The sequence below is a fragment of the Brassica rapa genome, chromosome A10, assembly GCF_000309985.2.
Source record: "Brassica rapa cultivar Chiifu-401-42 chromosome A10, CAAS_Brap_v3.01, whole genome shotgun sequence".
NCBI classification, from domain to species: Eukaryota; Viridiplantae; Streptophyta; class Magnoliopsida; order Brassicales; family Brassicaceae; genus Brassica; species Brassica rapa.
The window spans coordinates 15,047,273-15,059,906 of record NC_024804.2 but is presented as its reverse complement, the minus strand read 5'-3'; the positions used below and the strand labels follow the sequence as shown (position 1 = coordinate 15,059,906).

Here is a 12,634-nt window from a genome sequence, read left to right as displayed (position 1 = left end):
CAACGCAACCTGCAGTTCGAAAAAAAAAAATTAATTATCCAACCAAGCAAAAATTACGCGTGGTCATCAGAAAGTCACACATCTCCCAAAAGTAATTTTTTCTTCTTCGTCACTTTCTAAAAAGGTGAAAAGTTTCTGGCCGATATTTGTTGAATCGCAGAATCAAGCAGCAGATTCCACCGTATATTGCTCTTCCATCCACCGCGGAGGCATCGTCTTCCATTCAAACTCGTCACTCGTCATAGGTTCTTCGTCAAGCGAATGCGCCGATTCGAAATTCAAAGGAGATTCATTAGAGTTCGTAAGTGTGATCGGCATAAACGACCACCATAGCCTCATCTCCTTCATATTGGCGATTAGGTTGAGATCTGTTGCAATATTGTAAGTTCTCTGTTTTGTGCCACAGATTATATTATTTCCATGCTTTTTCCCCTTATGTGGAATAGATTCGGCCCTAGTCTATTCTAAGTTGATAAATCTAACCCATCGTTTATGTTGCCTCTCCGATCTAGTAAGCTGAGGCAAACAAATTGATTTAGGGTTGAACTTTTTTTGGTTTGTCGTACTCATTTGTTTACTGCGAAGGGGATAGTCATTTTAGAATGAAAAGTCCTTTTACGATAAAACAAATTTAGTTCTCTGTGAAATGGAATATCTTATGGAACATGTGCTATTTGAAATGGAAAATCTTAGTTTTAGACTAGTTACGTGCCATTCCATTCTCTGCTATTTCTGAAGAATCGTATCAAAACTAATATATTATTCGTTTTCCATTCCATCTGACCTTCAGTTCCTTTCCATATATATATTCTATATTATTTCAGATGGTATAATTCTAATTGCATGTGTTATTTTTTTACTCGCATAGGCTATTTTCGATTGACACAACTAAACATTTAGCCTAAGCAGAGAGTAATTCATATACTAGTAGCTTATCTCATATGTTGCCATTTCCTTTCAACTTGTATACTAATGTGTGCTTATTTTTCATTGTGTTTTTCAGGTTTGTCAAGAATGAGTTGGAAGGATAATAGTATTTCTATACTATTTTAAGAAATGGAACAGGTATTCTCTTATTTGTCACGTTTATTAATATATAATGTACTATTTAGTAAGTTATATTTCATTCGATGTCTGAAAGAAATGGTTCAATCTTGTTCTTTGTTGTTTCATGTTCCATTGATATGAGTTTTGTATCGATGTATACATGTGTTTTATATTAGTCTTTATATGATTTTGTAAAGAAAAAATAATATATCTGAATGTAAATAGAACATAATTTATTATGACATCAAATAAAACAGAATACAGTGTGATGTTGAATGGAAATGATATTCATATTATCTTGTCTCTTCCACCTCTTTTAATGCCATTAATCTTTATTTCTTTTCGCTACAATCAACCTGAATTTGGTGTAAGCATTACATCATTCCATGTAATCATAGACACTTCAAAATTTTGGACAATATATATGTATTGTGCTATATCGTTTGTTACATTTTCTATTCTATATGCTCATGTAGAATGAAAATGCATGTTACATACATTTCGAAATTTGGGTTTAATTTATGAAAGATTGAGTTTGAGGTTGGATAAAAGTTTATATTTCATATATGGTTTAGTGATTAGTGGCTAGGGTTTAGTTTATGAAAGATTGGGGTTGATATTGGATTAGGGTTTATATTTCCGTGTAGGGTTTAGTTTATGTATGGTTGGGGTTGATATTGTGACAAGAATTACCATCTTCCATGAAGGCATAACCATATCAATATTTGAAAAATATGTTAAGATGAGTTTTAGATTGTAACTACATTTTCAGATTTTTTATTCTATATGCCTAATGTAGAATGGTAATGTTTATATACTTTTAATATTTGGGTTTATGGTTTATATTTGGGTTTAGGGTTTAGGGATTAAAGTTTAGGGTATAGTATTTTGTAGGTGAAGGAGGTAAAGATGGAATTAGCATTAACTTCTTCGATAATATCATAGACATTTCATATTTTCACCAATATGTATTATGCTATTTATTTAGTTCCATTCTATTTAGGTTGGGAGTTTATATTTGAATTTAGGGTTTATATTTGAGTTTAGGGTATAATGATTATGGTTTAAGGTTAAGTATTTAAGGGTTTATGGTAGGGTTGTTATATGGTTTATTATTGAGGGGTTGGGATGGGATTGGTGTTATATACTATTTTGGTTGGAGGTGGGTTAAGGTTGAACACAAATGCATTAGTTCTGAAGAATAGTCTCCACTCTATTTTAGATAGTATAGAACAATAGTTCAAATTTTATATATCTTTATTTTATTTTATTTTTTAAAATTATTATAATTAGAAATTAGATTTAATATTTGAGTTTTAGTTTAGAGATTCGAGTTTAGGGCGTAGTATTTAGGTGTGGAATTGAGTTTAAGGTTTCTAGTTCTGTTTCATATGAAGGTGTTCTGTTTGTTTCTATCAAACATAGTACTTTTATAAATGGAATAAAACATTTATATAGCACAGTTAACATATACGTGGTAAGAAAACATGTGACGTGGATATATTTGCTTGATTTGTTAGTTAACAGTACACAGTGAATGTAATCCATCTATTAAGTCATCGATGTCATCTCTCATTTTGTTTTGACCGGTAACTTGTTTTCAGTAGGGGTATAACCAGCTTGGGAGAAGGCAAAATATTATTCACTCAATAATGTCAAAATCATAGTCATTTACCTAATTATACTATAGATTTTGGCTATCTCGCAAATTCTCCCTTTATATAATAACCTAATGGCAGCCCTTTCTTTCAATTATTTAGTTGTAAAGCCAAAACGGGATATTAATATTATTACTGTATATGTCGTCGGTTCCTCAAACAATATTAAAAATTAACAAATATTATTCATTTTCCTGTCTTGGGTCATCTGATTAATCATTTATACAAGTAGCGATTAGTCACTACCATATGTAATCATCACAGAGTGTATTTTTGCTTCTAACACAGGATCGTTGGACCGTGGATCTTGAATTGAATAGTGAAAGTTTCACCATATTGGTGTTCTGGATACAAAGTGGCGATCTCTTTTTAAGACGCGATGATATTGTGTTCTGGATACAAAGTGGCGATCTCTTTTTAAGACGCGATTGTGATCAGAAGAGAATTTGATACAAAATACAATGAACCAAACGCACAGCAAATTTTACTAAAACGACTCAGGATAGGACAAGACCATAAAAGACCTCTTACTAATAGCGAGCTTTCTCTCTCTATATGATATTCCTTGTCTACTTACCTCTCTAGTTAGGTACCAGTCTTCTTCTTCTTACAGCCTCAGGCCTTGCAGGTTTGTCGTAGACTTTGTTAGAGCTCTACAAAAGTACTCTCTTATCTCTGGTATTGTTCGCTGTACCAGCTGGTTTTGCCTGCCATTTTTCATTCGCTCTGTTTCAGATAAATGCCAAATAGAGAGAGAGAGAGAGAGCTTATTTATATTACCCATGCATTGTGCTCAGTTTATCGAAATGCTCCAGGATGAACAGGATACAAGCTTGCCTCAGCGACATTGCATGGAATGCTTCTGAGAGATCGTACATGCCTCCTATGTTTTCCAACGTTATATCCTTTCATTTATAAGCAAAACTCTGTTAGATTTCGACAATTATTATGCAAACCAAATCACTTGAAATTGCAAGTACTCTGGCTCACCTGAGCAATTGTGTATTCACAGAGCCGCTTTAGCCCCTCCAATAGATACTGATCCGCTGCTCTTAGAAGATCTTGTGATATCTCAATTGTTATGTCGACGGATCCAGTGTATATAAACCTGGGAATCACAATCCAAGTGTGAGTCAATTACATTTTTACAAGAGTTCTCACAATAAAGAAGCCTGTAAGCTCGTCATACCTCATCATTAACTCAAAAACCTCCCACTTGATATTAGGAATCTCAATATCTCTAGCGTCCTTTTCCTGAGATATTCAATTTGCACACAAGAAACATAACTATCCATACATTCCTCTTTTGAAAGAGAAGCAGAGCAGCCAAAACCAATATGTCATCGTCATCATAGCTAGTAAATGATATTTTCTCATTTCCTCCGCAAGAACATATTGAAAAGGATTGGTCACCCAAAAATAATAGCTAACTTACTCTGTAACCACCATCAAACATTGCGCGAAATGCATCTGAAGATGCCAGGAGACATATTCTGTGTGCATAGAATCTCCTTCCTGCAGTATGATTTTTCTGGTTTACATTTGGACTTTGGAGCGAACAAGACTGCTGCAACTTCCTGATTAATATGATGATTACCTTCGACTAGAAAAGTTACATCAGACAGCGTGGCACTATTTACATACTGCTCTCCGAGATAAACCTGTCACAAATAGACAAAAAGAATACTGCAATGAGACTTCCACAAGTTATGTACTGGAGGACTGAAGTAAGAAGGGAATTCACCCTTTGTGTTGGAGAAGGGGGAGCAGCATCAACTGGAGAAAGTGCCATAGATTTATTTGCTAATTTGTACAATGCTGCAGCGCCATCAAGTTGCTGTTTAGTGTTCGTAGAACCAAGAAGACCAAGTAGCAACTCTAACCCTGTCAAAAGACAACTCGATATAAAACTTTTTGCACAAAGAACATCTTAACATAAATGAATAACACGTCAAAAATCTAAACATTAATAAATTCAAAAAAGTTGTCACATGCCATTTTCATCTATGAATATGGTTCTCTGATCTTCTGGTGAACAGAGATGAGCAAGAGCAAGAGCAACCCGTCTTTGGATAGACTTTTCAGAAATGCGCATTAGGTACAACAGATGTCTAAGAACCTGCAAAGGAAAACCAAAGAACAAAAGTCTCAATGGTTGGATAGAGAAATGCTAAACTTCGACAGAGCTAGATCAGGATATAGCAGTTTCACCACAAACCGTGCATGTGTATGTTTTAGTCACCAGATGTGGAAAGAGCAAGTTTAAAGACAGGTATAATTTCACTTACTCTTCCATGAATCTTCTCCTCCAATCTCTTCAGTGTTTTGGAGACACAATCTTTAGTTGCCTAAAAGCGGTGTATATTATAAACACCCAAAGAGTAAAACAAAGACTACTAAAGCTGCAAAGAATCTTCAATAGCTAGCGGATAAAAGGAATAAGACTATATGATTCTGGAAAGTAGTGAAAGGGTAACAACGCTATACATACCTGAACTATAAACTCTCCATCCTGTAGCTTCTGGATACCTCCCACCCTGATAAAATCTGATACATTATCCTAGGGGACAAAAATGGATCAATAACCCATTTAATGAGGTTTAAATATTTTTTTTGCATTCCTAATTAATACATACGGAAGGTAGCATACAACACACCTCATTATCGGCAAGGCCATACGCTAGAAATTAAAAGACATATCGGTAATGTTATTTAATATAACTCAAATGGTTGTAAGTCTAAAGAGCGAAGTTGCAAGTTTACAACGCCAAAAAAAGAATGCCTCAACTTTATAAACTGAAAATAACAAATGATTGAAACAAGAACCTGCGCCAATCTACCCAGTGCAAAGGCCGACATTTCTTTCAACTGCACGTCAGGTGACTGAAGCATCTCAATCAAAGGACGGACAGCACCCCTTTGCACAATGTGCACCTGCAAAGTTATATTTTTGAAAATGAGGTGAAGAATGAAAAAGACACATAAATCAGGGAAAATGATAGATAACAGTAATTGGAAACGAATATTCTACAAACATCAATAGCAACAAACAACTTACGCCTAGTATAACCAAACAGAAAGAGTTTAGACTTTGGGGTAATGGCAATGAAATAGTACCTTACAATCGGAATCAGTCGACGCAAACTGTCCAAGTAATAAAGCCGCCTCTCTTTGACTCTCAGGGCAACATGAACTGCAATAGACAAATTCAAAAAATGATGAGAATGAACCTAGGGTTAACAGTAACAACTCTATGCTTAACCATGTAATTAAAACGGCGAGTTCCACACACCTGAGAAGACCAATGACAGGTTGCAACGCCCCAGCAGAAAGAACCTCTTTTTTAATGTTTGGAGAAGAATGTACTAGATTGCCGATAACTCCAACCTAAAAGCGTGACTCAACTCGTTATTTCAGTGTGAATCTCATGTAGATGTTTGAGTAGCAACTAGCAAAACAGTTGATTATGAAAACTCTCGTCCCAGTAAAAGATTCCTAACCGCTTCATAATGTATAGCAGCATCCTCTGATCCTAACATTAGAATGAGCTTGGGAAGAGCACTGCACTCGACAATCTGCACAAAAAACAATGAATCATGCTCCACCGAAAAACTGAAATAGAAGCTCTAAGACAGAAACATTTACCTGGTTCTTGTTATCATCGTTTTTAAACGCAAGTGTTCTCAACGCCCCTGCTGCTGCTCGCTGAACCTTTGAATCAGAAAACTCAAGCAAATCAACGAGAGGTGGAATACCGCCTTCGAGCCTGCTTGTCAAGTAACTTGAAGTCATGAGGACAGTTGTACCAAAAAAAAAACAAATCTTTGGAAACCACCTAAATAAGCTGACCTAACACGAGTCTTGATGCTGCTGTTCTCGTGAGCAAGATTGGTGATGGCATCAGCCGCTCTTCTGATAACACTATTAACAGCTCGGGAAGTAGAACCATCTTTGCTTCTCTTCAACAGATTCACGAGATGAGGTAAAGCACCTTTGTCCACTATCAGCTTCTGATACTCTGGCTGTAAGCAGTCAATTCCACAACGAGATCACAAACACTATACTATAATCCTTAAGAAAAAAGCAAAATAACATAACAAACTAACACACTATACAAGTAACTAAACCTTAATTGCAAGTAGACCAAGAGCAAAGGCGCTCCCCTTCTCAACCTCATGTTCAAACGGCTTCTGAGCCAAGTCTCCTTCGCTATACGGCGGCGCTTGTAGATGCGTCATAAGAGCTGGAACAGCTCCTCCATCAACAATCACGTTCACTAAATCCTCTGCTGAACAAACGGTGGTTACTAACTAAGTCACGGATCAACAAAAAAATAATGAATAAACCGCAGAAAAAAATTTGAAGAAGCTGATCTTCTACCGTTTTTAGCGAGCTCGGCGAGGACTTGAGTGGCGCGTTTCGCCGCAGCGCGATCGGACTCTTGCCATGAGAAGGCGGAGTTTAGAACGGAGACTTGAGCAGCGATTTCGTTGAGAATCGCATCGCCGCCGCCGTCGGTGGTGGTTGAGGCGGAGATCTCTCGATCCTCTGCGGCGGCGGCTGCTCCTTCCTCTAGCTTTCTCTTCTGTCCCTTGCGCTCGGGGAAGCTTCGGCCTTCTCGCCTCTCCGGTTGTTGTTGCTCCATCGTTTCACGAGTTCTCTAGAGACACAGACGACGATGCGAGGAGAGGAGGAGATCAGAGAAGAAGGAGCGTTTTGAAATCAATCCAGACAGAAAAAAAAAAGATCAGGGGTAGTTTCGTCATTTAGTAAAAACGCCTTTTATTTTTATTTACTTTTAGTTTTTTTCAGGGAAAATAAATTTCGAATTCGTTTATAGAAAATTTATCTACAACATTTTTATTGTTTGTTTTCTCTATTTCGAAATGTTTTATAGCCACGTAATGCTAATTTGCGCTTCACGCCGGAGATGAGCATTTGCTAAATTGGGCCTGTATATCGGAAGCACTGAAATGATATAATCCCACAACGAAAGGAATCAAGGTTGTGCACTTTTTTTGCTAGATTTTTATTTTCTTTTAACATGGTTTAGTCATAATTATTATTTTTATATTTATAAAAAGAAAACAAGTAAGTAGAGGCTTTTGGACTTTTTGGTGGTCTGCCACAAAGGAGACGTGTTTAAAAGTGTGAATAAAATATCAAAGATGATAGAAGAAAGAAGCATTTCTTTAAAATAAAGATAAGATGAAGTGATGAACCATTTCTTTGACGACCACATGGGAATGAAAACTTCGGAGGCACGAGCAGGGGCGGATGTAGAAAAATATTTTGTTGGGGGCATAGCTAAAATTACTTATAGAACTAGGGATAAATTTGCTATAAACACAGAGGCATAACAAAAATTACTCATGTTTTACACAGGATTTTGAAAAAGCACTGGGGGCAGTTGCCCCCCTCGTACGTACACGAGCAAGCTTTTCTAACTTTGATGAAACAAAGGAAAAAGCGATTAAAAAGTAAGGAAAGTAAAATAAGTTTATTACACTACTCACAGCTCATTATGAAATATGGAATTAAGTAGCATGTTTCTCAATACCATAATATTAAAGTATCTTAAATCTGTTGTGTTAGATGTGGTTATTCCCTATATGAGATCAAAATAAATTACTACTATTATAGGTGAGGTCTAAAAGTTGGCAAATTTATAGATAGTTCAGTCAATGTAGTGAGAATGATGTGTGTGATGCTAGCTGGTGTCCATACATGCTATTGCATTTTTTGTTTCCACTCCCAATGGGCGAGCTACTTGAGTTTATAAACTATATAAACTTGCATAAATTCATGTTCTATTTATTTTTGTAATTGATGGAATAACTAATCCATTCCATTCAAGATAAATGGTAGAATTCTTTTGTTAGGACTGATGGAATAAATCATTTCATACCATTCAATTCCTAATACTGATACTGCGCAAAATAGTTATTCTCTTTTTCCTGTGCCGCAACAAAATTTGAGGTTTGTGCTTTGTTTAGTAACCTGTGTGTAAATTTACAATATTACATAATGTATCTACTGTTTCATTCTTACAACAACTGGAGTATACACATAGAGAAAAAAAATACTGATCCGAGGATAAGACACTATACTAAGTTGTGCACATCCATCCATCGTTCTGTTTCTGTATTGTTGTGTAGTGAAATAAGACAGCGTGGCAAAATAATAATTGAACTCATATATATATATATGATCTAACAAGATTTGGATATTATGAATTTGATGTGTTAGGGATTAGTTTGATTTTGGGTTATAAACGTTAGGCCAGGGGTTGCAGAAGTGGACCCTTGCCTATAAACGTTGAGCAGAGCCAACTTGGTGGAGTTTTCCCGATAGAAAAGGATCTAACAAAACATCTGAAACTTGCATGTGCACACCCCTGTACTCTTGCTTTCTTGTTTTTTCCTTATCTTTGGCATTAAACTCTTTTGTCTCTTCTCACTCTTTTCAGATCTTAAACTAAGGAACTATCTTAGAGTCTAAAACCAAATATTTGATCAAACCCAATAAAAACAATGGCTGAGATACAGAGACACACAACAAAAAAAAAAAGAGAAAATAAAACTTTACAAATCTACAAAGACAATGAGATGAAAAAGCATATAAAAATGGGTGTATTCAATGATGAATCTCTTATTTGTGTTCGGGTATGAAAATGTCTTCACATTTATACACTGTCACACCACAGATCTCAATCACAAAAGCTCAACAAAAAACACAACACATCTAATCACAAAACCTAACCAAAACAAAGGTTGATAATACAAAGACAAATAGATAGTAAAACAATGTTCATCATCATCATTCATCAAGTTCGTTTCTCTACTCTGTTTTTGTGTAGCCTCAGAGGAAACAGAGGAGGCTTAGAGGGAGTACAAACAGGAACATGAATCATAGGCCTTATCCTCATAGTCACGGATCTCGTCCTCTCTAACCCTTTCTTACCTTTCTTCTCGCTCTCCTCCTTCACAGCATCCCCAATAGAACTCGAAGAAGACGAAGTCGAGCTCGAAGACGAAGACGGCGAGAGAGACGATGCCTTCGTCGACGAAGCTTTTGTAGTCGTATTCGTCGTCTTGGTGTTCCTCTGTTTCTTCAACCGCAAAAGCTCTTTCCACAGAACAGTGCAGTTCGGTGGACGAGGAGAAGGGTCGTCGTCAAGAAACCAGCTTCCTCTGTTATTGCTATTCTCCTGCTCCTTGGTGCTGTTGTGAACAGTCTCTTCTTTAACCACTTTACGATCTTCTTCTTCTTCTTCTACTACTTCTACTTCGTCTACGTCGACGACTTTTGTTTTCAAGGTAACGTTCTGAAGCTTCTCCGAGTGTTTGGCTTGCCAGAAAGGAAGCAGCTTTCCTTCGGAGAACAGCTCGTCTGCGGCGGTGAGCATCGTTTGCGTGTTCGACAGAAACTCAAAGTCTCCAGCTTTCACTTGTTCTTCTTTTCCCCGTAAGAGATTCTCAGGGTTGATGCAGATGTAGTCTCCCTCGCTGTCTGATGACGACAGATCGGCGGAGAAGGAAATGCGAGGTCCCTCCGTCGTGAAAACCATCGTTGCCTCCGCCGTTTCCGCTACTACCATGATCGTACAAATGTGTAAACAGAACTAGTTATTATGAAGTGAAAGACAAAGCAAGTGGACTTTGTGAGAGATAGAGAGAGAGAGGGGTGAAGATTCAGAAAGTAATGATGAGGATAATATATACAAAAAAAAACTGAGGTAAGACCACATGGACACGTTGAGATGGAAACAGAAGAGGCAGACAAGTTTACAGAGCTGTAAGAAGATGGGAGATTAGATGATATGAACATGCAAATTCGCATTTTAAATTATTACTCACATCCACCACCGGAAGGAAGATGCATTGAATTATCATAATAATTACTCATTAATTATTTCTGTAATCCATGATTTGATCTATGTTTAATAAAAATCGTAGATGTGGATTTTGTAATGAGGCAATGAGTTTGACTGAAGGAAAATTTGGAGAGATATAATTGAACAGTACCCACATGTACCCACATGAGCTTCTTGCCATGTGAAAACAAGTACAACTCAACACACGAGATTACTTAATATTATTTGTGTTCTTGATACACACACAGTTTTACCGTTAGGTCAAGTCTTTATATATGCAGTAAAAAACAAAGAAGTACTAGCATTGATATGAATATTAACTCGGAGGAACGTTGAGCGGGTTTTTTGGTGTTGGACCACTCGTTTTAGTTATGGTGCAGCTTGATGTAGCATGTAGTTATTATCATTGCCAAAATAAATACTAAGTTACTATTATTGTTAGCTCCAACTGATTAATTTCACCCCCTTTTATAAGTTGAGTACAATGTGTTCTTTTGTTAGCATTTTCTTTTTGTTTTAATTTTTCTACATTAGTGCAAGTATTAAATGTTGTCGTTGAGAGGAGTGATAGAGAGAGAGAGAGAGAGACAGTGATGTTACCAATTCAAAGAATTACCACTAAGCACATGTCACTGTTTATCATTAACTGTCCATTTCCATGCAACGCAAAATACAAAAAAATTCCAGCCTACCTTATACTAGTACATCTTTTAATACTGCTTGTTTCGACTAATCATGACAGTAACCATCTTAACTATATACTGACTGACTCGTAGTCACATCAATACTAATTAACCCAGTCTAACTTTCATATTTAAAGCCATACTTGTTTGGACATATAATATTATATGGTGTGGTATCTATAACATTTGCTTGGTAAAAATCATGACAATAGTTTGAACTTCGAATACAACATGCATGAGAAGTTTATTTCCGTCCACTTTGTTTGCAAACTGAACCGATTCAAACCAAACCGTACTAATTTTGGTTTGAGTTCACCTTAAGTGAATTAACCAAACAGAATCCGAAGGGAAAGAAACCCCAAAATAGACACCCTAATACATGTTTTTCAAAAAAAAAATACACCCTAATACATAAGAAACAAGACGCGAGCTGTTGAATGAAGATTTACAACGAAGATGTCCTCCAAAAATAAAACAATTGAAGTTCACTGTGCTTGTATTCATATAAACACCACGATGGTCAAGACAAAAATGAGAGACCCCAATAATTAAATGAACACATTATTGGCTATGATCAACACACAAGCAAATATTTTAGTTTGTAGTGTAGTATAAGAGAAACGAAGTGTAGACCATGAGCTTTGACTTTGACCACATTAGAATCTTTCATTAGGCACTAAACGCTTCTCAATGTAAAGAAGCACATGCATCCATCCACTTAGAGCCAAACATATGCATATGTGGTTAATGTTGTTGAGTTTCTACTCCACGTATGGATATGATTTAATTGTACTACCATCATAATATCTTTTCGAAACCCCTTTAACAACAGCTAGAAACATGTTGTACCGGTATGTTGCCACCATTTGAAACGGTGATTTAACATGCTCTGTGCTTTTTTCCTCTATATACTTTTTTGCTTGAAATTATAGTATGAAAGATGGATTAGTTAAGTCGTACCTAATCGCCATATATTTAGTTAATGATGTTATGCGCACCCAATAAGTAACAGACGCTGCGTTTGTTAGACCATCCTAGAACAGGGATAAAATATTTATCTATATATCCAAGTGTAATCACAGTTATAACAATGGTATAAGCTAGTACCACAATATCAGCGCCCTCCAAATATATCTCAGCCTGATTAGCGATATATCCAGTTCGGGGTTAATAGTTGGATATATAAATATATATACTTTCTATAAGGTATTAAAAAAGAGAAGATACATAAATGTATGGTAATTAGATGAATAAAACTATATGGTCAAGTATCTGTAGCCATAAAATTATATGGCTATCAATTGTTGAATTCTCTCCAAGATCAGCTTCAATGTATTTCTATCTTTTCTCTTAAAAATAAAAAGACTTTA

At 36.1% G+C, this 12,634-nt stretch overlaps 2 protein-coding genes across 2 annotated transcripts; both read right to left on the bottom strand.

The window, feature by feature from the left end:
• Positions 1–2,995: 2,995 nt before the first annotated feature.
• Positions 2,996–7,437, bottom strand: LOC103845762 (ARM REPEAT PROTEIN INTERACTING WITH ABF2). Its single transcript, XM_033282744.1, is given in 21 exon segments — positions 2,996–3,060; positions 3,109–3,412; positions 3,486–3,610; positions 3,696–3,813; positions 3,895–3,959; positions 4,141–4,220; positions 4,303–4,366; positions 4,450–4,589; positions 4,701–4,824; positions 4,994–5,053; positions 5,197–5,265; positions 5,363–5,403; positions 5,435–5,492; positions 5,532–5,639; positions 5,823–5,898; positions 5,998–6,092; positions 6,206–6,280; positions 6,351–6,471; positions 6,555–6,727; positions 6,833–6,990; positions 7,086–7,437. Coding segments are annotated over 20 exon segments (2,115 nt in total). The 5' UTR covers positions 7,351–7,437; the 3' UTR covers positions 2,996–3,060; positions 3,109–3,312.
• Positions 7,438–9,322: 1,885 nt separating this feature from the next.
• LOC103845761 lies at positions 9,323–12,483 on the bottom strand. The gene has a single exon (XM_009122649.3). It carries the CDS (start codon positions 10,303–10,305, stop codon positions 9,532–9,534), a length of 774 nt encoding a protein of 257 aa, XP_009120897.1. The 5' UTR covers positions 10,306–12,483; the 3' UTR covers positions 9,323–9,531.
• Between the last annotated feature and the right edge of the window lie 151 nt (positions 12,484–12,634).